The 22,416-nt window shown below is 48.2% G+C and overlaps 1 protein-coding gene across 4 annotated transcripts in view; it reads left to right on the plus strand.

Moving 5' to 3' along the window:
• ILF3 (interleukin enhancer binding factor 3) overlaps positions 1-22,416 on the plus strand; it is a 29,828-nt gene that overhangs the window by 954 nt on the left and 6,458 nt on the right. Inside the window, exons 2-18 of one of the 4 annotated variants that reach the window (XM_018051070.1) lie at positions 10,145-10,244; positions 10,798-11,027; positions 11,182-11,359; positions 13,490-13,637; positions 15,015-15,106; positions 15,512-15,607; positions 16,333-16,444; positions 16,873-16,970; positions 17,527-17,638; positions 17,742-17,852; positions 18,402-18,601; positions 18,947-19,114; positions 19,487-19,624; positions 19,730-19,906; positions 20,013-20,166; positions 20,295-20,348; positions 20,809-22,228. In XM_018051070.1, coding sequence (XP_017906559.1) covers positions 10,242-10,244; positions 10,798-11,027; positions 11,182-11,359; positions 13,490-13,637; positions 15,015-15,106; positions 15,512-15,607; positions 16,333-16,444; positions 16,873-16,970; positions 17,527-17,638; positions 17,742-17,852; positions 18,402-18,601; positions 18,947-19,114; positions 19,487-19,624; positions 19,730-19,906; positions 20,013-20,166; positions 20,295-20,348; positions 20,809-20,858 — 2,121 coding nt within the window. In that variant the 5' untranslated portion in view covers positions 10,145-10,241 and the 3' untranslated portion in view covers positions 20,859-22,228. Of the gene's footprint in view, positions 1-10,144; positions 10,245-10,797; positions 11,028-11,181; positions 11,360-13,489; positions 13,638-15,014; positions 15,107-15,511; positions 15,608-16,332; positions 16,445-16,872; positions 16,971-17,526; positions 17,639-17,741; positions 17,853-18,401; positions 18,602-18,946; positions 19,115-19,486; positions 19,625-19,729; positions 19,907-20,012; positions 20,167-20,294; positions 20,349-20,808; positions 22,229-22,416 lie in introns of those variants that run through there. The other 3 variants (XM_018051071.1, XM_018051068.1, XM_018051069.1) reach the window with 3 other exon arrangements.

Here is a 22,416-nt window from a genome sequence, read left to right on the forward strand (position 1 = left end):
CGATATTTGAGTGTCCTGTGATCTGCAAAATTGGGACCGAAGCATGAGAGCTTGAAACCCGTTTCTGTCTTATTTTCTCAAATAGTTGAGGGACAGACTCCTAGGGTTGCTTTTGAGGTTCTGTCCCGTAATACTGCGCCTGGGGGGTTTTATTCGGGGTGTACAGTCATCTGCATGCTCTCCCCCAGTCATTGTCTAAAAGAGTAAGGCATCTTTTCTTAACATTTCCAGAACTGGTTGAAAGTTGCTTGGGATTCTACCTAGGGGATTTGATTGATCAACAGGGAAGCATCAATTAACTTTTAATGGGCTCAGGTATTCCAGGGATTCTGAATCTTTTGTTATTGTTTAGGATTGTGATCTCTTTAAAATGAGTGGCCTGGTGGCATATTTGGAATCCATGGGAGAACACAAGGTGCTCCCGAAGTTGGTTCTCAACATTTAGGACTTATTCTTTCCCTCAAGTATCTGTGGTTGGGAATCTCCTGGGGTTGCTCCCAGCGGCTGGCACTATGCTTTCTGTGTGGTCTCGTGGGATGTGGCTACAGCAGCCGCTCAGACTGAATGAACTGTGGGAACCTGAAGCTCATTCACAGCTGGAATAGCAGTGGAAAGGCCCCAGGGCACAGGCAAGTGCTGCTGTTCCAGACAGTAGTCCTGAGTTGTTTCTTGGCCATGTGGACAGCTCTTGGTCCCTGGCTTTTGTGAACAGAATCTCTGCAGACCCTAGCGCTGTCTGAGTTGATTGGAGGCTGGCAATTACTGCCAGAGGTGGCCTTGCCAACACTGGGCACTGATTTATCAGAGGCTCCCTACCCTGCTGGAGCTTGAGCCAGCCTGGGAATCGCCCTCTCTCTGGAGTGGAGTGGTACCTAACCCTTTGCAGCGTTTGTTTCCTTTTCCTGATTGGACTTGTCTAGTGCTTATAGGGAAAAATTCCTTTATCTTCTTCCAGGATACTTGAGGAGATGCCCATATTATTGGGAGTGAGAAATCTAAGACTGTCTTTTGTTTTTCTTAAACTTTTCTTATTTAAAAAAATAACATTGGCAAGAGTGGCTGGTAATATTAATATTTTGATGTCACAAATATGATGTCATGCTCCCCTGGTTAAGTTAGCCAGGTAGGGACAAGTGGGGTGAGTCACTGATGAAGAAAGAGCTGTCTACAAGTCATATAAATCTCTTCTTTTTGGGTAAATACAGGCAGCATCTTGTCTGTCTTTGGGCTTTAGCAGGATGTGAGAGTTGGAAATGTTCCTGCTTTTGAGAAAGGCTTTAGAAGTTTTTTTTGGGCAGAGGCAGCTCCCTCTTAACTTTTCTCATCTTTCTCCCCAGTTCCTCCAGATTTCACCTTTTACATCTTAAAATAATGATTCTTTTCCCCCAGAAACTTGGGTTTTTATGTCCTTGGACTTGCCCACGTGCTACATTTTGTCATCAAGTTGCTTTTAACTGTGTGCAGTTCTGAAAGATGTGTAAAATGTCACCACCTAGTATTAGCAGATGTGGCCCACAAAATGGTGATAATTTTATTTGAATATTGCTTTCATTGAATTTTCTGAAGAATTAGATTTTCTAAGCTTTGTATATTGGCATCTTTTTATTTTAGCAAAGACCTGGGCAAGAAAGATTTGATTTCTGCTTCCAGTGGAAGGATTTAGAATTAGAGGCAGTCGGTAATTTGATGGGGTTTCCCTGATGTCTCAGCAGTAAAGAATCTGCCTGCAGTGCAGGAGATGTGGGTCGGATCCCTGGGTCGGAAAGATCCTCTGGAGGAGGAAACGGCAACCCACTCTGGTACTCTTGCCTGGAGAATCCCATGAACAGAGGAGCATGGCAGGTTATAGTCCATGGGGTCACAAAGAGTCAGGACTTAGCAACTAAACAACAAGTGACTTGACAGGAGTCTACACACTGTTGGTTGGTGAAATGGGCTCAGGGTCCTGAAGGGACAAGGCTGGCTGTAGTGTCTTGCCTAGCATTTGAGAGTTTTGGCTGGAACAGCCAGCTCCCCTCTTTGTCACTTAGGGCAGTCTGGTTCTGCCTCAGTAGTGCTAGCACCACAGAAATGACAGTGAATGCAGGCTGCGCACGTGTTTGCTGTGGAGCCTTGTGAGTGTGCTGACTTTTTAAAATGAATTGGTTTTTGCCACCTTATGTTCTGCTGAATCCCTGAGATTTTTCGTAGACATCACTTGATAGGTGATCCTGTTTTTTTTCTTACTGAATGTCTGTGTAGTGAAGAAATTGAAAATGTAGCTACTAGTTTTAACGGGGAAATGAGTTTATTGACCAATGGCTATTTTCTTGTCTGTATATGATCACAAAGGATCATTTAGTTACAAAGTTGAATGTGTGTCCCTTTAGTACAGTCTGTAAATTTGCTCCAGATTTTTTTTTTTTTTTTTTCAGTAATCTTAGATGATTCATGAGAAATGATGCTATTGGCAGTTTGAGGGTCAGGGTAATTTTCCTTGAAACAGCCATTCATATTATTTCCATTAGTGTTGTAGTTGATGCTCAAGGATAAGGTCTTATTGGAATAATATTCCAGGCCACTTGGCTTTTTTGCTGCTTTCTTTTGAACTGATTTCTTCCTCTTATCAGAGTGTACATGAGGTATGTGTATGTCTAAAGGATGAATGTTGCAAGTTGGGCTTGCTTTTCCATGGTACATGTAGAGTTTCTGCCATGCAGCATGGCAGTGCCTGGTGGCTCAGATGGTAAAGCATCTGCCTGCAGTGCAGGAGACCTGGGTTCGATCCCTGGGTGGGGAAGATCCCCTGGAGAAGGAAATGGCAACCCACTCCAGTATTCTTGCCTGGAGAATCCCATGGATGGAGGAGCCTAATAGGCTATAGTCCACGGGTTCACAAAGAGTTGGGCACGGCTCAGCAACTTCACTCAGCTCGCTCACTCAATCCTTGCTGCTGCTGCTGCTAAGTCGCTTTAGTCCTGTCCGACTCTGTGTGACCCCATAGATGGCAGCCCACCAGGCTCCCCCCTCCCTGGGATTCTCCAGGCAAGAACACTGGAGTGGGTTGCCATTTCCTTCTCCAATGCATGAAAATGAAAAGTGAAAGTAAAGTCGCTCAGTCGTGCCCAACTCTTAGCAACCCCATGGACTGCAGTCTACCAGGCTCCTTTGTCCATGGGATTTTCCAGGCAAGAGTACTGGAGTGGGTTGCCATTGCCTTCTCCGCAATCCTTACTATGTATTCACAGTTCCAAAAAAACTTTAAATTTCCCTAATACGGAAATGGCCAGCCTGGCTCCATGGCTTATAGTGTCACTTAATGTTTATAATAGCCAAGAATTGGAACAGACCCAGTTGTCCTTTTGTGGGTAAATGGTTCCTTATCGTGGAATACTATGAGGCAATGAAAAAGAACAAGCTGTCAGTACACACACAACTTGGATGAATCTTGAGGCAGTCACTGCATGAGACAAGCTCATCCTAAAAGGTCATAAGCTCTGCAATTCCATTTATATAACATTTTTGGAATGCCAAGATTACCAAAACCTTCAGTGGATTAGTGGTTGCTAGGGGTTAAGCATGGGTGTGGGGCGGTTGACCATACCCAGTGTGTTCACTATTACACAGTGAGTGTGACTATACACGGTCAACAGGAGTGGTCCTGTGACAGCAGCAGCAGTCGGTGACTGTCAATATCAGTATTGTGATTGTGATAGTGCTCCAGCTCTGGCAAGATGGTGCCATTGAGGGAAACTGAGTGGAGAACATGGGAGACAGTTCTTTTCTTAGAGCTGCATAAGAAGCTACAAGATGAAAAGTTTCATTTAAAAAAGAAACCCTTGGGACGCCCTTGGTGGTCCACTGGTTGGGACTCTGCGCTTCCACTGCAAGGGGCACAGATTCAGTCCCTGTTTAGGGAACTAGATCTCACATGCCACAGCTAAGACCCCGGGGCAACCAAATAAATAGTTTTAAAAAGAAACCCTTACCCATTAAAATAATTGACAGTCTGCATGTTATGTTAATATTTAACATCCTTTGAGACACAGTCATGTTTTGATTTTTCCTTAATTAGAAACTGATTTTTAAAAATCTGAGGCTTTCCCCATGGGGACATGTGGGAAAGTTGTCTCTATTTTCCCCCTCAGGTTTCTAACATAACTGACTTTGCTGCCTGAAGGGCATGTTGCAAAGAGAGTTTGATAATCCCCACTTAGAATCCTGTTAAACCTTTTTTCTGTGACATTATGTCTTCTCACAGGCAGATTTTCGAAAACGTTTCTATTGGTTCATCCAAGAGTAGCTGAAATGACTCCTTCAGCATCTTGCATTTGTAGTTTTACAGCTGATAGGGCTTCCCAGGTGGCGCTAGTGGTAAAGAATCCACCTGCCAATGCAGGAGCGAAGAGTTAGATCACTGGGTTGGAAAGATCCCCTGGAGGAGGAAATGGATGCCCGCTACAGCCCATGGGGTGGCAGAGTCAAAATCGACTAAGCACACAGCTGGAGGGCATTCTCTCACCCTGTCTCCTGAGACTGAGAGGTGTAGGTGGTGTTTCAATCTCATTTTTGACCCAATTCTGAAAAGATAAGTGATTTGTTGAAGATTCCACAGTGGCCAGATTGGAAAACCCAAGTGGGCACAAACCTGGGCTTGTGTTTCTAAGACCTTTGGGTATTCCACAGTGTCACTGAGCCTGGAGGCCTAGGTCTTATAGACCAGTTAAGAGTTCCAGAAACATTTTGGGAAACAACTTGCATCTGCCAGTTGATGCAGGTTTTCTAATCAGTTACCCATTGCCATCACCACCATTTCATAAGCAAAAGGGATGTTTTAACACTGAACATATAGAAAGAAAATAAGATTAAAGGACACTCCTTTAAATGGAAAATATTTGTGAGATTTCTTTGCCAGTCCAGTGGTTAAGACTCCCAGTTTCCATTGCAAGGGGCATGGGTTCAGTCCCTGGTTGGGGAACTAAGATCCTGAATGCCATGTTACACTGCCAAAGAAAGAAAATATTTGAGAAAAATCTTTACTCCTAACTTCATACCCCCCTGCTTGCTGTGCTCAGTCATGGCCAATTCTTTGCGACGCCATGGACTGTAGCCTGCCTGCTAGACTTCTGTGTCCGTGGACTCTTCCAGGCAAGAATCCTGGAGTGGGTTGTCATTTCCTGCTGCATTATACCTCCCTATGGACCAGCAAAAACACAGTTGCAGACAGAGCTGGGAACTGTTGCACTGGATTTAAGGTTTGTCTTGAATTTAAAAATTCTCAGAGTGGCATCTATAATCAGATTTTAGATTGGCCTCTTCTGGCCGGGCTGCTTTGTTTATTTTCCTTATGTCCTTGGTGATGTGAATCTGTAATAGTTTTTAAGGAGTCACTGAAGAGTTGCATGTGCGTATTATTTCACTTCCAGTGTAGGATTGTATCTCCAGAGGTCCGGGAACCAGCATCTGAGTTGGGTCCTGTGTCTTTCAAAATGTAATTAGGTCTCTTTAAGAGGAGTATCTAGAGAAGGAAATGGCAACCCACTCCAGTACTCTTTGCCTGGAGAATTCCATGGACAGAGCAGCGGGACAGGCTATAGTCATGGAATCACAAAGCGTAGGACACAACTGTGCAACTAACTTAACTTTCAAGAGGAGTATCTAGTTCCAGACCACTCCCCACAGTGACCGGAACACTAGTTTTGTGAAATACTCTGGATGGCGGTGAGAGGGTGCAGTTTACTCTGCAAGATAGGTGGGGGCCATACCTGTTAGGGTATTGTCACCACGCCTGTTCATTCAGTTCTACAAACGTTTGTTGGTCCACACATGCTCACTTGGGCACATTTCTTTCCCAACTGCCAGCGTCGTGATTGGGATATTCCAACTAGTGAGAGGTCAGAAAGATGGTCATCTCACTGCATGTTGTGGTTTAAACCTCTGTAACTCTGCATGCTGTGGGTGGGCTGCTTTTGAGAACAAAAGAAAGAAACCTGATCGCTGTGTGTTAGAACATCCCAAACCACACAGGTAGTTTAAGATCCTGATTCTTCGCGTGGAATTCCTTGGGTTTCTTTTCAGAGAAGCTGGGAGCTGGTAAAAATCAGGCTTCATCTTGGACCTGGTTTGAATTCTGTCTGAGGTGGCAAGAGCAGTTCAAAGTCTGTCTTTAAATTTAGATTGTCAGGGGGCAGTGGAGTGTTGCTTATGGGTGGGTATTGTGGGCTTCTTGACAGCACAATTTTGAAAAAGAGAGATGGATTCTCTGGTATTCAGGACCAGAGCAGCTGGCTTCTGATAGGCTGATTTGGATGACAGATCTGGGTTCACACAGAGACAAGTGAGGCCCATTTTGTTGTTTAGCAAAAAAGCATTGACTCCAGTTTTTCATTTTTATTTATTTAAATATTTTTGCCCACGCCTTGCGGTTTATGGGATCTTAGTTCCCCAACCAGGCCTTGAACCCAGGCCCTCGGTGGTAAAAACAGGGTCCTGATGTTCTACACAGTGACTGTCTTGTTCTCCAGTGGTCCAAGGGTGGTTTTCTCTCCGGACTGTCTCGATTCATTAGATAGCATTTTTCGAAGAGATCCCCAGAATCAACTCCGGGTGAACCTTGGTCCCTTCGGATGAGGGAGTTGGGGTGTGGATGTCTCCAGTGGTGTCCAATAAGTATCATTGTGGACTCATGATAGTCCACATATATTTTAGTCATATATTTGTAACATTTTCTTAGAAGATTCAAACATACAGAAAAGGTGACACCGTTTTACAGTCAACGCTTGCCTGTTTATACATCTGAGTTCTGCCATTGACTTCAGTTGTATTTCACACTTTTCTCCTTCTCTATTCTCATCTTTCAGCCACTTTATTTTCACTGAAATAGAGCTAATGTGTGTGCACACACGTGCTCAGTCCTGCCCAACTCTTTGTGACCCTGTGGACTATAGCCCGCCAGACTCCTCTGTCTGTTGGATTTCCAGGCAAAAATGCTGGAGTGGGTTGCCATTTCCTCCTCCAGGGGATCTTCCCAACCGAGGGATCAACCCTGTGTCTTCTGCATTGGCAGGTGGATGCTTTACTACTGCACCACTTGGGAAGCCCTAGAGTTAACAGTATCTATTTTTATGATACTTCTTATGGTAGCAGAAAGTTGTGGTCTTTCCTCTAATACCTTTTTATGATACTTCTTAAGGTAGCAGAAAGTTGTGGTCTTTCCAGTTAATATCTAAACTGGAGTCCAGTATTTATTTACAGTTTTTTGGGTTTTTTTCTTTGGAGGTAAATGCACAGATCTTGCATATACCATTCAGTGGACTTTGGTCAGTGCATATCCCCCACAGTATTATCAGGATGCAGACTGACCACCGCCCCAGAAAGCTCCTGGCACCCTTCCCAGGTGTCCCTGCCTCCATTCCACGGAGGCAATTGCCGATTAGTGTGGTTTTCTTGCTGCGTTGGAGTACTTCATACAGGCTTTTTTTTTGTTTTTGATACTCAGTTGCCTCAAATATAGCTAGTGGGAGCCCTCACAAGTCAGCTCCTTTGTCCTTTGGACACGCCAGCAGTAATCACTGAGCACTTCCTTCCCTTTCTTTTCTTTTTTTCCCCAACTCTTTTATTTTTTGACTATGCGACACAGCATGTGAGATGGTAGTTCTCCTACCAGGGATCAAACCTGCACCCCCTGCTTTGAAAGTGCAGTCTTAACCACTGGACTGCCAGGAAAGTCTCTTGCTGGCTTTCTGATACTGCATTTTGACCCAGGCTCACCTACCGTAGTTCTGCATCAGGTGCTGAATCAACTACTTCTTCTGGGAGCTCCTTTTAGAAGATTTTAGACAGTATCAGTCCTACAAAGCCCTTAATAGAAAGGTCTTTGGTCCCTGGGATCTTGGTTTAAACCCTCTGTTACTTTTAAGCCTCTGTATCTGATATCTGTGGTGGAGGAAGACTAAGATGAAGAAGTGGTAAGTATAGAGGGGTGATGTGTTGGCTCCTGGCACCATGTTGGATTTGGAGGGAAGGCATTTGTCCTTTAGGGTGGCCAGGTCCACAGGAACGGGGGCCTTGCCTGCTGTGTTCATCACCGTCCCAGCCTCTGACTCAGGGCCTGGTCCAGGGGAGGTGCACACAGAATACTTCTGACTAAGTCAGTGCAGTTTTAAACATCATCCTTCTTTATGAGAATGATGAAGTTTCAGTGTAGATTTGGCCAGGACTGGTGACTGTTTACATGGGCTCCTCACCAGTCAGCTGTGATTTTCCAAAGGCCTGTTTCTTGTCTGTTTAGAATTTATTTTCTGAGATTTGGCTTACATTTTAGATTACCTGCCATGGCTGCACTTTTGTAAGAATTCTTCAGTTTGCTATGCACTTAAAAAACTATTATGGAAATTTTCAGACATGCACAGTGATCCCCATTCTACCCATCTCCATCTTCAAAAGGTATTAACGTTTTCCAGTGTTGGTTTGTCCTGTTCCCTTCTCCACTCCCCACCTCACCCCTAGAGTATTTTTCTTTCGACTGCGCTGGGTCTTAGTTGCAGCATGCGAACTCTTGAGTTGTGGCATGTGGGATCTGGTCCCTGACCAGCGATTGAACCCAAGCGCCCTACATTGGGAGTGCAGAGTTTTACCTTCTGGATCACCAGGGAAATCCCTCACTGAAGTATTTTAAAACAAGCAAAAACCAGGCGTGTAGTGTAAGCCATAAATTTATCTTTAATGTGTTTCTGAGGTGAAGATGTTGTTTTCAAACACAGCCATAGTCTCATTCATTCCTTATCCAGGGTGTGCTTTTGCATGTGCTTATTATTAGCCCCCATAACAACCTGATGATGTATTTCTTGTAGTAGAAGTCAGTGCTGCCTTTTTTTTTTTTTTTTTTTTTTTTAGGGTCTGTGGGATTTGTCCTCCATGCTTTCCACAGGCCAACTCATCTAATTTTCACACTCTCCTTGAAGAGGTAGATTCCATGTTGCAGGTTGAAGGAAGCTCCAAGGAACTTGAAGGCCACACAGGTAGTGGCAAAAGCTCCCACTTGGTTACTGCTGAGTGGCTTACCAAGGGCTCAGGCACAGCCAGGGCTGAGCCCGGGGACTTGTGGTCCTCTTCCTTCCCTCCCTCCCTGTCATGAAGCATTAGACCCCATCTGTCATCTTACCTGACTCTGCAGGAGTATCACTTCTCATTCCACCCTTAGATTTTCAGGTTTTAGTTGGCAACCCCTAAGTTTTCAATGAGATAGTTAGCTAGTCCTAAAGCATTATGGGAAATTCTCATTTGGGCTAGTCTTGTCAGAGTTTATCCTTGAAGCTAATGCCTTTCTGAGATGAACCTGCTGCACTGGCTGGTAACAACCGGTGTGGATGGAAGGGGCTAGCTGTTACGTGGTTGGATGAAATGGGTGGAGTCGGTCTGTTGCCTACTCTGCTGAGGAGGCTTTTTGGGTTGTTTACTCGTTTGGAAGATTTCGGTGTGGACCAGACTGTTTGCACAGTGGGAACTGAGTAGGTTGTAGTCAGCATGTTATTTAGAGTCCAGAATTGTAATTATAGCTGCGTTTGTCTTGGAGACTTGTGTTGTCCTCTTCAGTTGTCTCGGCCCTTCAAAGGGGAACCCCAGGGGTGGCCATGTGCTGTGGGGCCGTGTCCCCTTGCCGCTTCAGAAGGTCCTGCCTTGCCAGTCTACAGCAGCCATCTGGGGCCTCCCTTTCCTGCTCTCCTTCCATGTCTTCATGACCCTCAAGGGTCAGAGCTCGCTCCTTCCTTCCTTCGCTTTCCCTTCTCCAGACACCGAGATTTTGCTGAACATTTTAACCCATACCATTTGGGGGAGGCTTGGTAATAGGTTTATTTGTAAAACTTGGCATACTTCATATTGAGAAATGTTGAAAGGAGATTTTTTTAAAAGTAAAAATCATCTTGAGTGTGGGCCTAAAGTCAAACGTGGCTTCTAGAAACCAGCTGTTTTCATATTGGGGGAGTTTTATAATTAGTTGTTTGTACCTTGGGTTAGTGATTACTTGGAAATAGAGATGTGTCCTGCTGTGTTAACAGACTCCTTCCTGAGGCAGCATCGCTTTCCTCCTGCGGGATTATCTGACTGCTCAGACTCCTCCGCCGATGAAATACATGAAACTAAAATAGATTTTCTGATCTTATAGATAGTTGAAGTATTGATAACAGCAAGGAAATCTGTCACAATTTGAAAAGATAAGCAAAAATTTGATTTCCAGACACTACAGATAAAGAGAAGTAAAAATGGTAAGAAATTTATTTTCTTAATCATAGATACTGTTTTTTCATTCACGTACAAAGATGTATGTGGTGTTGCCCCAAAGCATTTGATTCTTTTTTTTTTTTTGAAGTATAGTTGATTTACGGTATGTTAGTTTCAGGTATACAGCAGTCATTTCATATTTATATTCCATATAAAGTTATTATAAAATATTGGCTACATTCCCTATCCTGTACATTTTGTCCTTTTAATTTATTTTATACTTGGTAATTTGTACCTCTCAGTAGCCTTCACATGTCTTGCCTCCCCAAAGCCTTTGGTTTTATAATCACTTTTCATTAGACTCTTGGAAGTGCGTAGTGTAACAGTTGTAGTAATAGAGAAATGTACAGTGTGCCCCTTCTTCCCACAGCCTAGAGAAGGCTCGACTGTTGTGTCTGGTTGTCCTGCTCAGACCTTCAGATGTGCTCATGTAGTCTCACTTTCATGTGTGTAACTGTGAGCTGTACAGCTAAGCAGATGAAGCATCAAGCTGCTTGGTCTCCTTACGTCATTTTAACTAAGCTCTCACATCTCTAGCGTCCAGTGAGAATTTTTGTGAATGATGATCGCCATGTGATGGCAAAGCACTCCTCCGTTTACCCCACGCAAGAGGAGCTGGAGGCGGTCCAGAACATGGTGTCCCACACGGAGCGGGCTCTCAAAGCTGTGTCGGACTGGATCGATGAGCAAGAGAAAGGCAGCAGCGACCACGCCGAGTCTGAGAATGTGGATGTGCCCGCGGAAGACGAGGGCAAAGAAGGGGCTGGGTAGGTTGGCTTTGTAAGGTGTTTTTCTTATATCTAGGGAGACTGGCCGGTGCAGGGTTGAGCCTCTCCTTTTTCTAAGAAACTTCAGCCTTTCCGGGGCCTCTGGGTTCTGGCCAGCCTGAATCTCACTGGGCCTGTGTTGGGCTGTTCTCAGGGAGCAGAAGACAGAGCACATGACCAGAACCCTGAGGGGAGTGATGCGTGTTGGCCTCGTGGCCAAGGGCCTGCTGCTCAAGGGGGATTTGGACTTGGAGCTGGTGCTGCTGTGTAAGGAGAAGCCCACAACCGCCCTCCTGGACAAGGTGGCCGACAACCTGGCCATCCAGCTCACTGTGAGTGTGCCCACTTCCACTGCGGACGCAGGGTGGTCAGGGGAACACATGACCAACTGCACTGTGCCCCGAGAGGCATGCTCCCCACCCAGCCCGGCCCCTGCCGTTCTCACATTTCTGTAGCTGCCCGGCAGGATGCTGCAGAGCCGCCTGGCAGCCGGGCCGGGCCAGGCACCTACCGTGCACCAGGCACCACTGGGCATGACCTTCACATCCAGACTCCAGCGATGGATGAATGGGCGGGTGGCTGCAAAGGATATTCAGTTTTCAAGTCTTTATCCTTAATGCAAACCTGGACTTTAAAAAAAGTTGTTTTTAACCAATTTATTTGCCTCACTACAGAAGTACTATATAAATAGTAACTTCTGGCATTTCTTGAGCATTGACTGAACCAGGCCCTAGGCCAGACGAGCTCTGCACACACCATTTCATCATAATGACTGAGGTGGGGCTTGATCATCTTAAGTACTCTAGTAGATGTGACTGAGGTGCGGGGAGCTCAGTAACTGACCCCACGTCCCCGGCTGGTGAGGTGTCTGGGCTTTAGAATGTCTGTGTGTCGCTGCCCCTCGGTGCCTCATGGGGACACTACCCTGGATTCAGCCACAGGATAAGAAAAGAAGAAAGTAGAAATTCTCACCCCGTAGATACACTGTTCATTTCCCCCTATAAATCTCCTGTCACGTGTGACTGACCCCTTGGGATTCAGGACAGAGGTCAGAGTTGAAATGAGCAACTAGCGCTGTGTGGAAAGGCTTCGGGGAGCTGCTGAAAGGGAAGGCAGCCCTGATAATTGTTTAGTTAGTTTCTGTCTTTATCTGTTAAAAAGTATATTAAGTGTAGAAAATTAAGTTGACATAAATATTTCTAAAGGAAAGACCATTTTCATAGAGTGTTTATAGAGAGAGACAAAGAAAGGTATTTGGGTTTTTTTTGACCCCCGTTTTTCTCTTTTGGCCACACCATGCGGCGTGCGGGATCTTAGTTCCCCTACCAGGGATCGAACCTACGCCCCCTGCATTGAAAGTGTGGAGTCTGTATTAACAGGGAAGTCCCAAGAAAGTATATTTTTATCATGTAGCTGAGTGTTTTTTGACTGGGGCACATTTTGCACCCTGGGGGACACGGAGTGAGTTTAGAGGTAGTTTAAGTTATCTCAGCAGAGTGGGTGCATCGCTACCGGCATCTGTAGGTGGAGGCTGGAGAGGCTCTCCGAGGTCCTCCAGGGCACAGGATGGCCCTGCACAGCCTTGCGCACACCCTTGTTGAGGTTCCTCAGTGCCTTTCAGTTCCAGTACCGGTTCGCCACCAGAGCCCTCTAGTTTATCAATTTAGGGACACTGGACCTTTGACCAACAGGACTGACTGTCAAGGGCCACAGAGTGATCTGTGGCACGTCTAATAATGCTGAGGTGGAAAAAGTCAGCTTGGATTCTCTAAAGTTCTCCCCGAAACTTTTTTTTTCTCTTTGACAAAAATCATATATACTCAAGTTTTCTTGATCAGGGCATATAAACTGGTATAAAGAAGAAAGCAAAAGTTACAGGCATGAACGTCATTTTACAGACCCTCGTAGCATGTATTTGCAGCAAGTACGTGCTTTCATAGTTGCCATATGAAACTGTTTTACCACTCAGTTTTCATTCCATGCCCTGTGATAGCTGCTTGTCCATGTGTGGAAACAGCAGTGGCTGGCTGCCCACACCGTGCCGGGTGCTGTGCTTTCTGTGCCATGTCTGGTTCAGTTCCTTTGCCGCCTTGGGTGTCGGTTGTGTCCCTAAGTCTGTTTTACAAATCAGAAACCACAGTCTTGATGCGATAGAGTGATCTGTCCCAAGTTATGTGACTCCCAAGTGACACAATGAGGAGTTCGCACCACCATCTCCTCCCAGACACTAAACTCTTAACGTTGTATTACAAGGCTTCCTCTGCTAAGTAGTCGTCTCCTCCCTGGAGTACCTGGAAAATGGCCAAAGACCTGTCCAGTAAGAGGCCGTTCTGACCCCTAGTGCAAGGTGCTGCTGCTAGTCACAGCCCACGAAGCTGGCCTGTAGTTGTAATTAGGAGCTCAAAAGAAGCTGTTGATGGTCTTGGGAAGCAAGTGTTTGACAGTTGCATTTTCTTTTATAGGCTGTCACAGATGACAAGTATGAAATACTCCAGTCTGTTGATGACGCTGCGATTGTGATAAAAAACACAAAAGAGCCTCCATTGTCCCTGACCATCCACCTGACCTCCCCTGTTGTCAGAGAAGAAATGGAGAAAGTATTAGCTGGAGGTAGGGAGGCTGAGAAAGGCCAGCAGGGCGTTGGCACTGTGGTATCCCCTCACTGTTAAAATGTGCTGTGAAGTTTTAGATTGCTCTGATAAAAGGCTAGCGGTATAGCTTTGACCACCTTTACTCGAGCTCACATCTCCCATTGGGTTTCTGTTCTGGGAGGTTGAAAAAATAATTGCACTAAAAGTGAGTAGTACTTTTCTGAGAGGATTGCACCGTCTTTGTTTGTCTTAATCCTTGGATGTTCTTATCGGTGTTAAAGGTGTTTTTTGGTTGAGCCAGTCTCTGGCCTTGGAAAAGTGTGTCCCCGGTGACTATAGGCTTTTTAAAGTACGGAAGACAACCAGATGGTTTATGCATGAGTATCATGTTGGACTTGTGCAAACAGCTTGTGTTGCAGTAGAACCAGGGCCTCTTCGTTTGTCTTCTTCCGCTGGCTGCTGTTAACCTGTGGCCGTGATCGAGATGCAGAGAGCTGGGGCAGAGTTTTGGATAAAGTTTTTTTTTAACAGTGGAGCAATTTTCAGGCCAAATCCTGGAACCTCGGACAGTGCTAATGTTTTCACGATTCCGAGTCCACCCAGGGCCTCCTGTGCATCTCTGGGTGGATGGTTTTCAGTCATGACTGAAAGTCAGGGTGACTGGCCTTATCCGAACCCCTGACGCACAGGTGGTGGGAGTGACAGACGCCCCTGTTCTGCTGCAGCACAGGCTCGCGCACACCCTTGTTGAGGTTCCTCAGTGCCCTTCGGTTCCGATACCGGTTCGCCACCAGAGCCCTCTAGTTTATCAATTCAGGGACGCTGGACCTTTGACCAACAGGACTGACTCTGTCAAGGGCTGGGGCTGGGGCAGTCCCGCCTGGTGGGCGGAGGTGGTCCCCTTTGCCGTAGTTGCCTCAGGGGATGACCTGTGGGAGGCAGACAGGGAGTGCATTTCTACTCCCCCCACCTTTTTTTTTCCAGTTTTTGTTTTTTCTTTTTGCTAATGAATTTTTCAGCATAGCTCATTTATTGGGAGATCCTGGGGAGAGGAAGCAAGGTAACCATCTATTAGAAGATAGGGTCCACCTATCTGTCCCCCTCCCCCATGGGATTGTTCTTTTAGAGTACCTTCCCACTTTGTTTTTGTTTTTGTTGTTTTTTTCTTTTTTTTTTTTTTTTCTTCCTTTTTTTGGAGGGGGCCTCTGATTTTTACAATCTCCTCGCGGGGCTGAGTTCAGTGTGCTCGAGCATCTCCTTCCCTGGTCAAGGGTGGAGAGGACTTGAGATTCTGGGAACCTCAGCTGCCCTTTAGGAAGCTGCCACATCCCCTTTCCACCTGACAGAAACCCCTTGGTCAAACTGTACCTTGTCTTCTTATTCCATCCATGAATAGAAACGCTATCAGTCAACGACCCCCCGGACGTTCTGGACAGGCAGAAATGCCTTGCTGCCTTGGCGTCCCTCCGACACGCCAAGTGGTTCCAGGTTTGCATTTTGTTCTTCTATTTGTCTTTCGGTAGAGAATTCCTAAGTTTTAACTTGGCTAACTTTCACCATAAAGTTTTGGTAACGTTGAAGAGCGCTGTGCTGAACTTAGCACCTGCTGGCGTGCGGTTGCTAAAGGAGCACGCATAGACAAATTTGACACACACCCCCCCCCCCCAAGGAGGCTTGTGACCGAGTAGGTGGGGAGCTGCTGCTTTGTGCCAAGAGTAATAACGTTATTACTGTCCACTCGGTGGAATTGCTGCCGACCACACACTTGATGGTCGTGAACGTTCACCTTCATTTACCCTTGACAAAGTAGCACCCTGAGACTTGTGTTTTTCATGTTTGCTTCGTGTTCAGGGAGGTGCCCTGGTGTAAAGAGCCTGTGCTTTGTTCCTCTAGGCCAGAGCCAACGGGCTGAAGTCGTGTGTCATTGTCATCCGGGTCCTGAGGGACCTGTGCACCCGAGTGCCCACCTGGGGTCCCCTCAGAGGATGGGTAAGGCACCTTGGAGCTGTAGCCACCTTGGGTCATGTGTGCAGAGACTTCCCAGATCCCAGGACTGTGTTGCTGATCAGCGGGCTGGAGTGGCCCGTTGGGGTGTGGCTGATGCATCCCATCAGAGCTGCTTGTTGAGCTCCTGCTGAGTGCCACACCCCTGGTGGGGCTGAGAGCGAGGCCAGGAACCCAGAGGAGGGTGCACAGCTCAGCCAGCGGTGCACTTACTGGAACAGGCTCCACTCCGTGTAGACGCTTTTGTAGCTGCTCGGAGACAAGGGTCAGCAGACTGAGGCCCACAGGCCTGTTTTGGCCAGTTGCCTCTTTTTATAGTCTACGGTGAAGAATAGCTTTTTTCTAAAATTATTTTTTAATTGGAGGATAATTGCTTTACAGTGTTGTATGAGTTTCTGCTGTACAGCAACATGAACCAGCTATAAGTATACATACATCGCCTCCTGGTTTTTATCTTTCTAAATGCTGCATTTTAAGTACCTAAGTACACAGCTTCAATTCTTGGCCCCTACAGCCTAAGAGACTTCACATCAGTCCCTTTACGGAAAAGTTGGTGGAGCTCCATTCGAGGTGTGCTGTCTCTGGCTTGTGAGTCTGGCTTGTGGACTTGGAGGGCCCTGACTCTGATACACGCACACAGGGTGACACTGCCTCAGAGTCAGCCTGCTCCCTCCTGGGCTTGGTGACTAACTGTCCCTCTTCCCTTTCAGCCCCTCGAGCTTCTCTGTGAGAAGTCCATCGGCACAGCCAACAGACCCATGGGTGCTGGCGAGGCCCTGCGGAGGGTGCTGGAGTGCCTGGCTTCGGGCATCGTCATGCCAGGTTGGGGCCTTGTGCTTTGCAGGTGGCAGGGAAAGGAAAGGACAGGGACCGAGGCCCCGAGGCCACTTCCCGGCGGGTCCCCTGAGTGGGTTAGGGCAGCAGCAGCCCCGTGTCCCCCCAGGGGTGAAGCATGTGACTACCCTCTTGCACCATCATATCCATCCCTGTGCCGGCTCCGCAGCTGTGATTCCGGGCGGATCCGGGGCAGTAGTGACCCACTCCCACGCGAGCTCCTTGCTCTGAGACACAAGTGGCTTATTTCTCTCACGGGCTGGTCGCCGAGTGGGTCACTGAGCCCGGCGTGTTTTCCAGAGCTGGGTGTGGATGGGGCGCGGGGGGTAACGCACTTGGTTCCCTCAGCCCAGCACCATGCTTCCGAGATGCTAAAAGATAATCCTCTGCATATCTTCCTTGTTTCCTGCCTTCAGATGGTTCTGGCATTTATGACCCTTGTGAAAAAGAAGCCACTGATGCTATTGGGCATCTAGACAGACAGCAACGGGAAGATATCACACAGAGTGCGCAGGTATAGTCGTCGCCATTGCCACGTGAGCCCTTACCCAGTCTGTAATCGCTGGCTTCCAGTTCCGTTACTGGGTATTCTCAGGGTAGGCTCAGCTCGGGGCCCGAAGGTCAGGGGCTCGGGCCTGATACAGGGCGCCCCAACCTGGGCTGCTTCTTTCCCCTGGCGCCACGCGAGGTTGTCACCTGCCCCCCTTGGCCTGCTCGAGTGCCGTTTTCAGACACCCGAGTTCAGTGGGGAGACGTATTTGCTGTGCGGACTGCTCCAGGGGTCCTTCCCTTGCAGGCCCACCCCGTGGCTCCGTGTGGCAACCAGTCCCCAGGTTGGGGTCTCCTGTATTCTTTTGAGGGGGGTGGTCACAGGCTGGCCTTCCCCCACAGCAAGGCTAGGCCCTGGCAATCAGGCCCTCTCCTGGCTGGCGGAGGACCCCTTGCTGTTATAGGGGAGACCGTTTAGCAACCCCCTCAGCTCCCACCCCTTCCAGGAGGCATTAGTGAGAGCACACATGAGGGCTGGGAGTGAAGGGCGGCTGAGTCAGATTCCTCTTCCCCTTCTCCAGCACGCGCTGCGACTAGCTGCGTTTGGCCAGCTCCATAAAGTACTGGGTATGGACCCTCTGCCATCTAAGATGCCCAAGAAACCAAAGAATGAAAACCCAGTGGACTATACGGGTAAGGAGGCCGCAGGGCCTGGGCCCAGGCGGCGATGTCATCGTTGACTCCTGGCAGAGGACAGGCTAGAGTCTCAACTGCTGTCGTCCTCGTCTCGTTTCAGTTCAAATACCCCCCAGCACCACCTACGCTATTACACCCATGAAACGCCCGATGGAGGAAGATGGGGAGGAAAAGTCTCCTAGCAAAAAGAAGAAGAAGATTCAGAAGAAAGGTACAAGCATTCATGCGTAGTCCTTGTTTTACCGGCTATCTGGCTTCATTGAAGATTTAGCCCAAAGTGGTGACATACCTGCTTTTGTTCTGTTTTTCTCGGATGTGATGTGGAAGTCCTTTTAAGAATGACTGGTTATGGGATTCTCACAGCAGAAATGCTGGAGTGGTTTGCCAGTCTCTCCTCCAGTGGACCACATTTTGACAGAACTCCACTATGACCCATCAATCTTGGGTGGCCCTGCATGGCATGGCTCATAGCTTCCTTGAGCTATGCAAGCCTCTTCGCCATGAGAAGGCTGTGATCTATAAAAGGGATTGATTAAACTTAGCATGGGCGTGGAACACAATTAAGATGGATACACCTCAGCTGGTGACCACAATCAGGGTATGTGTCTGGATAGCAGGGCAGGCAGCACTTCAGCACATTTGGCCACCCGGTCTCCTGCCCAGTCCACCATGTGGTGTGTCAGGGGGCAGTCAGGAGAGTGTCCCTGTCAGGGTCAGAATTGACTGGCATTCTAGAGCGGCATTACTGTGTTCTCTCTAGAGGAGAAGGCAGAGCCTCCACAAGCGATGAACGCCCTGATGAGACTAAACCAGCTCAAACCAGGGCTGCAGTACAAACTGATCTCCCAGACTGGTCCAGTGCATGCCCCCATTTTCACCATGTCAGTCGAGGTGGACGGGAGCTCCTTCGAGGCCTCTGGGCCCTCCAAAAAGACTGCCAAGCTGCACGTGGCTGTGAAGGTGAGTGGCTGGCAGTGCGGTGGAACGGCGAAGTGCCTCCCTCAGCTTTGCGCCCATTGAGAGCCCCTGCCCTCTGTTGAAGCACGAGGCTGAGGGAGGGAATGGGAACACTGAAACAGAGGCCTGACCAGTGGCCAAGTCCCACATGGCCAGAGAGCCGTCACTGATGGGCGCAGGGCCCCCAAATGTGGGCGGGCATTTGGTGCTCTTGGGAGCTTCAGGAAAGTGCCTCCAGTTGGCTGGATGCCTCCCTAAGAACTGCTGATTCAGGACGCTGGCTGTGGGGGAGTTCCTGTCTGGGTGAGGCCTTCCTCACTGGGGACACGGGGTCTCCCCCTGCTGCAGGTGTTACAGGACATGGGCTTGCCCACGGGCGCTGAAGGCAGAGACTCCAGCAAGGGGGAGGACTCCGCTGAGGAGACAGAGGCGAAGCCCGCCGTGGTGGCCCCTCCACCCGTGGTGGAGGCCGTCTCGACCCCCAGTGCTGCCTTTCCCTCTGATCCCACCACCGAGGTGAGCACAGGGTGGGTGCTGTGAGGCCCCAAAGGAGTGGCCCGGGGTCCCCTGAACAAGGACAGTCATTGGTCCTTGTTGTCTTCCTCCAGAAGCATAACAGCCTTCCAGTCCAGGGCGCTGGGGGTGGGGTTGCAGTGTGAGCTGTGGAGGCCTGTGCTGGCGTTGACCCAACATCGGGGGCTGTTTCCTTGAGAGAGAGACAGTGTGGGTGGAGGTGGTCCCATTGCTGGCAAGCCCACGGATGGTTTCCAGAGGGGTGGGCAGCAGAGTGAGTGGAGCAGAGGGCCTCAGACCCTTAACACGGGGGGCTGCCACCTGTTGGAAAGACCTTAGCTGAGTTTGTTGGTGTTCTTTTCTGTTTTCCCTGAGAACGTAAAACAGCAGGGGCCGATCCTGACCAAGCATGGCAAGAACCCTGTTATGGAACTGAATGAGAAGAGGCGTGGCCTCAAGTACGAACTCATCTCAGAGACGGGGGGCAGCCACGACAAACGCTTCGTCATGGAGGTGAGTGGTCCCAGGGGTGGTTCCCATGGGGACCTGGGGTCTTTGGAGAGGTCCCTGCCCCAAGGGCGGTGTTGGGTCACCCCTGACACACATTGTTCTCCGCAGGTCGAGGTGGATGGCCAGAAGTTTCAGGGTGCTGGCTCAAACAAAAAGGTGGCCAAAGCATATGCCGCCCTGGCTGCACTAGAAAAGCTGTTCCCTGACGCCCCTCTCTCCCTGGAGGCCAACAAGAAGAAGAGAGCCCCTGTGCCTGTGAGAGGCGGCCCCAAATTTGCTGCTAAGGTGGGTGTTCAGCCCTGAGCTCTCTGGGTGTGGTCTCCTTGGCGGGCGTTCTCTGGTTATTTGAGTGGGAGGTGAATGTAAGCTGTCTGTCTTCCCTCCCATCCAGCCACATAACCCTGGGTTCGGCATGGGGGGTCCCATGCACAATGAAGTGCCCCCACCCCCCAACCTCCGAGGACGGGGAAGAGGAGGCAACATCCGTGGTCGAGGGAGAGGGAGAGGATTCGGTGGTGCCAACCATGGAGGCTACATGAATGCTGGTGAGGACCTGTCCTGCGCTGTCCCCAGGGGCCTGGCCTACTCCCTGCAGTGGGTGGGCCCCCCCGAACAAGGCAGGAGTGGGGCAGACCCATCTCCCACCCTGGTGACCCTGTCCATTCCCTTTCAGGCGCCGGGTATGGCAGCTACGGGTATGGAGGCAACTCAGCGACTGCCGGCTACAGTAAGTGTGTGTTTCTCTTTGTCTGAGCTTGGGAAGAAGCTGCAGTTTAGCTCCCATGGCCTGAGTTAGAGCAGGGTGGCCCAGCAGTATTAGCAGCAGCAGCCTCCCTGAGATTCCTGGGCGGCTGGCACCTGTGCTTGGTGTTAGAGCAAGTGGTCCTCCAGTGCCCCCATGCTGCAGAAGCGTAATTTACTAAGTGTTAAGGCTCACATTTGTATAACTAACCGGCAAATTCGTTAAAAATCAGAATTTTAAATTTCTCTGCTTTAAGCCATGCGAAGCACCAAACCTATGAATACGCTTTTCCTGACAGTGCACAGCTCTTGTCTTGAGAAGGAGCCTTCATTGGGGGGTTACAGGAGCAGAGAAATCTAAAACATGAATTTCAAATGTGGCGCTCTGTGCCCTTTTTCAAAAGAATTCTAATTTTTTTTCTCTGCTCTGTCTCCCCCTTTTGTAGGTGACTTTTTCACAGACTGCTACGGCTATCATGATTTTGGGTCTTCCTAGAGCATCTAAAAGTATTGCACACAAAATCAACTTTTTACTCCAATTTTCTCGAACTCCAAAACCCAAAGTGTCCGTGCTGTGCCCTGTGCTTCACTGGGTTTCTCAACCGTGGCTTGTCACCGCAGCTTGTCTGAAACTCTTAGCCTGCAGAATTTAAGACAATGGCAGTTTTTATCGTGATTTGCCTTTGAACTTGGTCCTATTGAAGTTCACAATAAGTGGAAAACAATTTTTCAGAGAATGCGTTTTTGTGCAGAACTGCACAGAATTCTAGAGCCAGCGTTGGTCAGCATCAAGGCAAAAGCCCACCTTTGCTTTTTATGGAAAGCATTACTTTATTTAAGAGACAGATAATAATGCATTTTAATCTACCTTTGTCTTAATTTACAGCAGGTTTTGTATGAATTTTTAACCTTTTAACAAATCCCCGAATCTCTTTGATGCCTTTGACAGTAACAGTTTCACCACATCCGAATCCAGAGCAATCTGCCTTTTTTTTTCATAAGCATGTGAAACATTGGGAACGTTGGGGAGTTGTACATTGTGCTAAGTTAACCCCTTCCATCTTTTGTAACTGCTCTGGTGGGTTCTTGTTCCGGAGTGCGATATTCTGTGGCTGCTTTAGCTAGAGGTGAACTCTCAAAGGTATCAAACTGTGCTTCCACTCTTAGTGCAAGAAACAGACAGGCTTTAAGAAAATGAGAACGTAGAATTTTGCAAGTCCTAATCATCGCTGCAAATGCATGGGATTCTTAAGGATTTTTCTTTTTCTTTTTTTCTTTTTCTTTTAAATGGGGCTTTAAAAATATCCAAGTAGAAAGAGTCTAAATACATAGCTCCTAATTCTCCAGTGAGGAGCCAAGCCCCCCAGCAGGCCCTGTGCTGCCAGCCTGCTCCCATGACAGGTTCCAAAAGGCCTGGAAAGCGACTGCCCTCTCACCGGAAGTTGCAGGCTTGAGCTGGGGGCTTCTCCCTGCATGTAGAGGTGCACCAAGGCATTCTGGCTCTTGAATGAGACCCTCGTTTCCTGGCGGGAGTCCTTCTTGGGAACAAGTGTAGTTTTGGCTCTGATCAACAGTTCTTGTTGCAGCAAAGCCTGCCTCCGCGTTGACTTGCTAGATTTTGCGTTTATTCAGGAAAAAAACTGGTCAAAACGGTTACTCCATAGTTTGTTCCCAGGGGTTTGAAACATTCAGTGAAACTTTTGAAAACTTTGATTGCATGATGTATTTTTTTTTTTTAAGAACGTTATTGTTTGAGAATAATGTCTTTTTATACCAGGAAATAGTTATCCTGAAATGACGTTGAAAACTTTCCCTCCCCTTTATTATTTTTTTTTAATCAATACATGTTAAAGTAACAAGCCCTCAGTCCTTGGCGTCTTCATTCATCCCCACGCTGGCGGAGGGGCAAGGAGGTGCTCAGTGCAGGCCGTGGGCAGCTGAGGTGGTGGGCTTCTGAGAGGAGAGGGGAGTCTCAAGGGGGTACCGCCCCTACTCCAGGAACCTTCGCATGTTTTCTCTCTCGCATTGGGGACACAGCCTTCTCCCTGGTGTTT

This window comes from Capra hircus, chromosome 7, assembly GCF_001704415.2.
Source record: "Capra hircus breed San Clemente chromosome 7, ASM170441v1, whole genome shotgun sequence".
NCBI classification, from domain to species: domain Eukaryota; kingdom Metazoa; phylum Chordata; class Mammalia; order Artiodactyla; family Bovidae; genus Capra; species Capra hircus.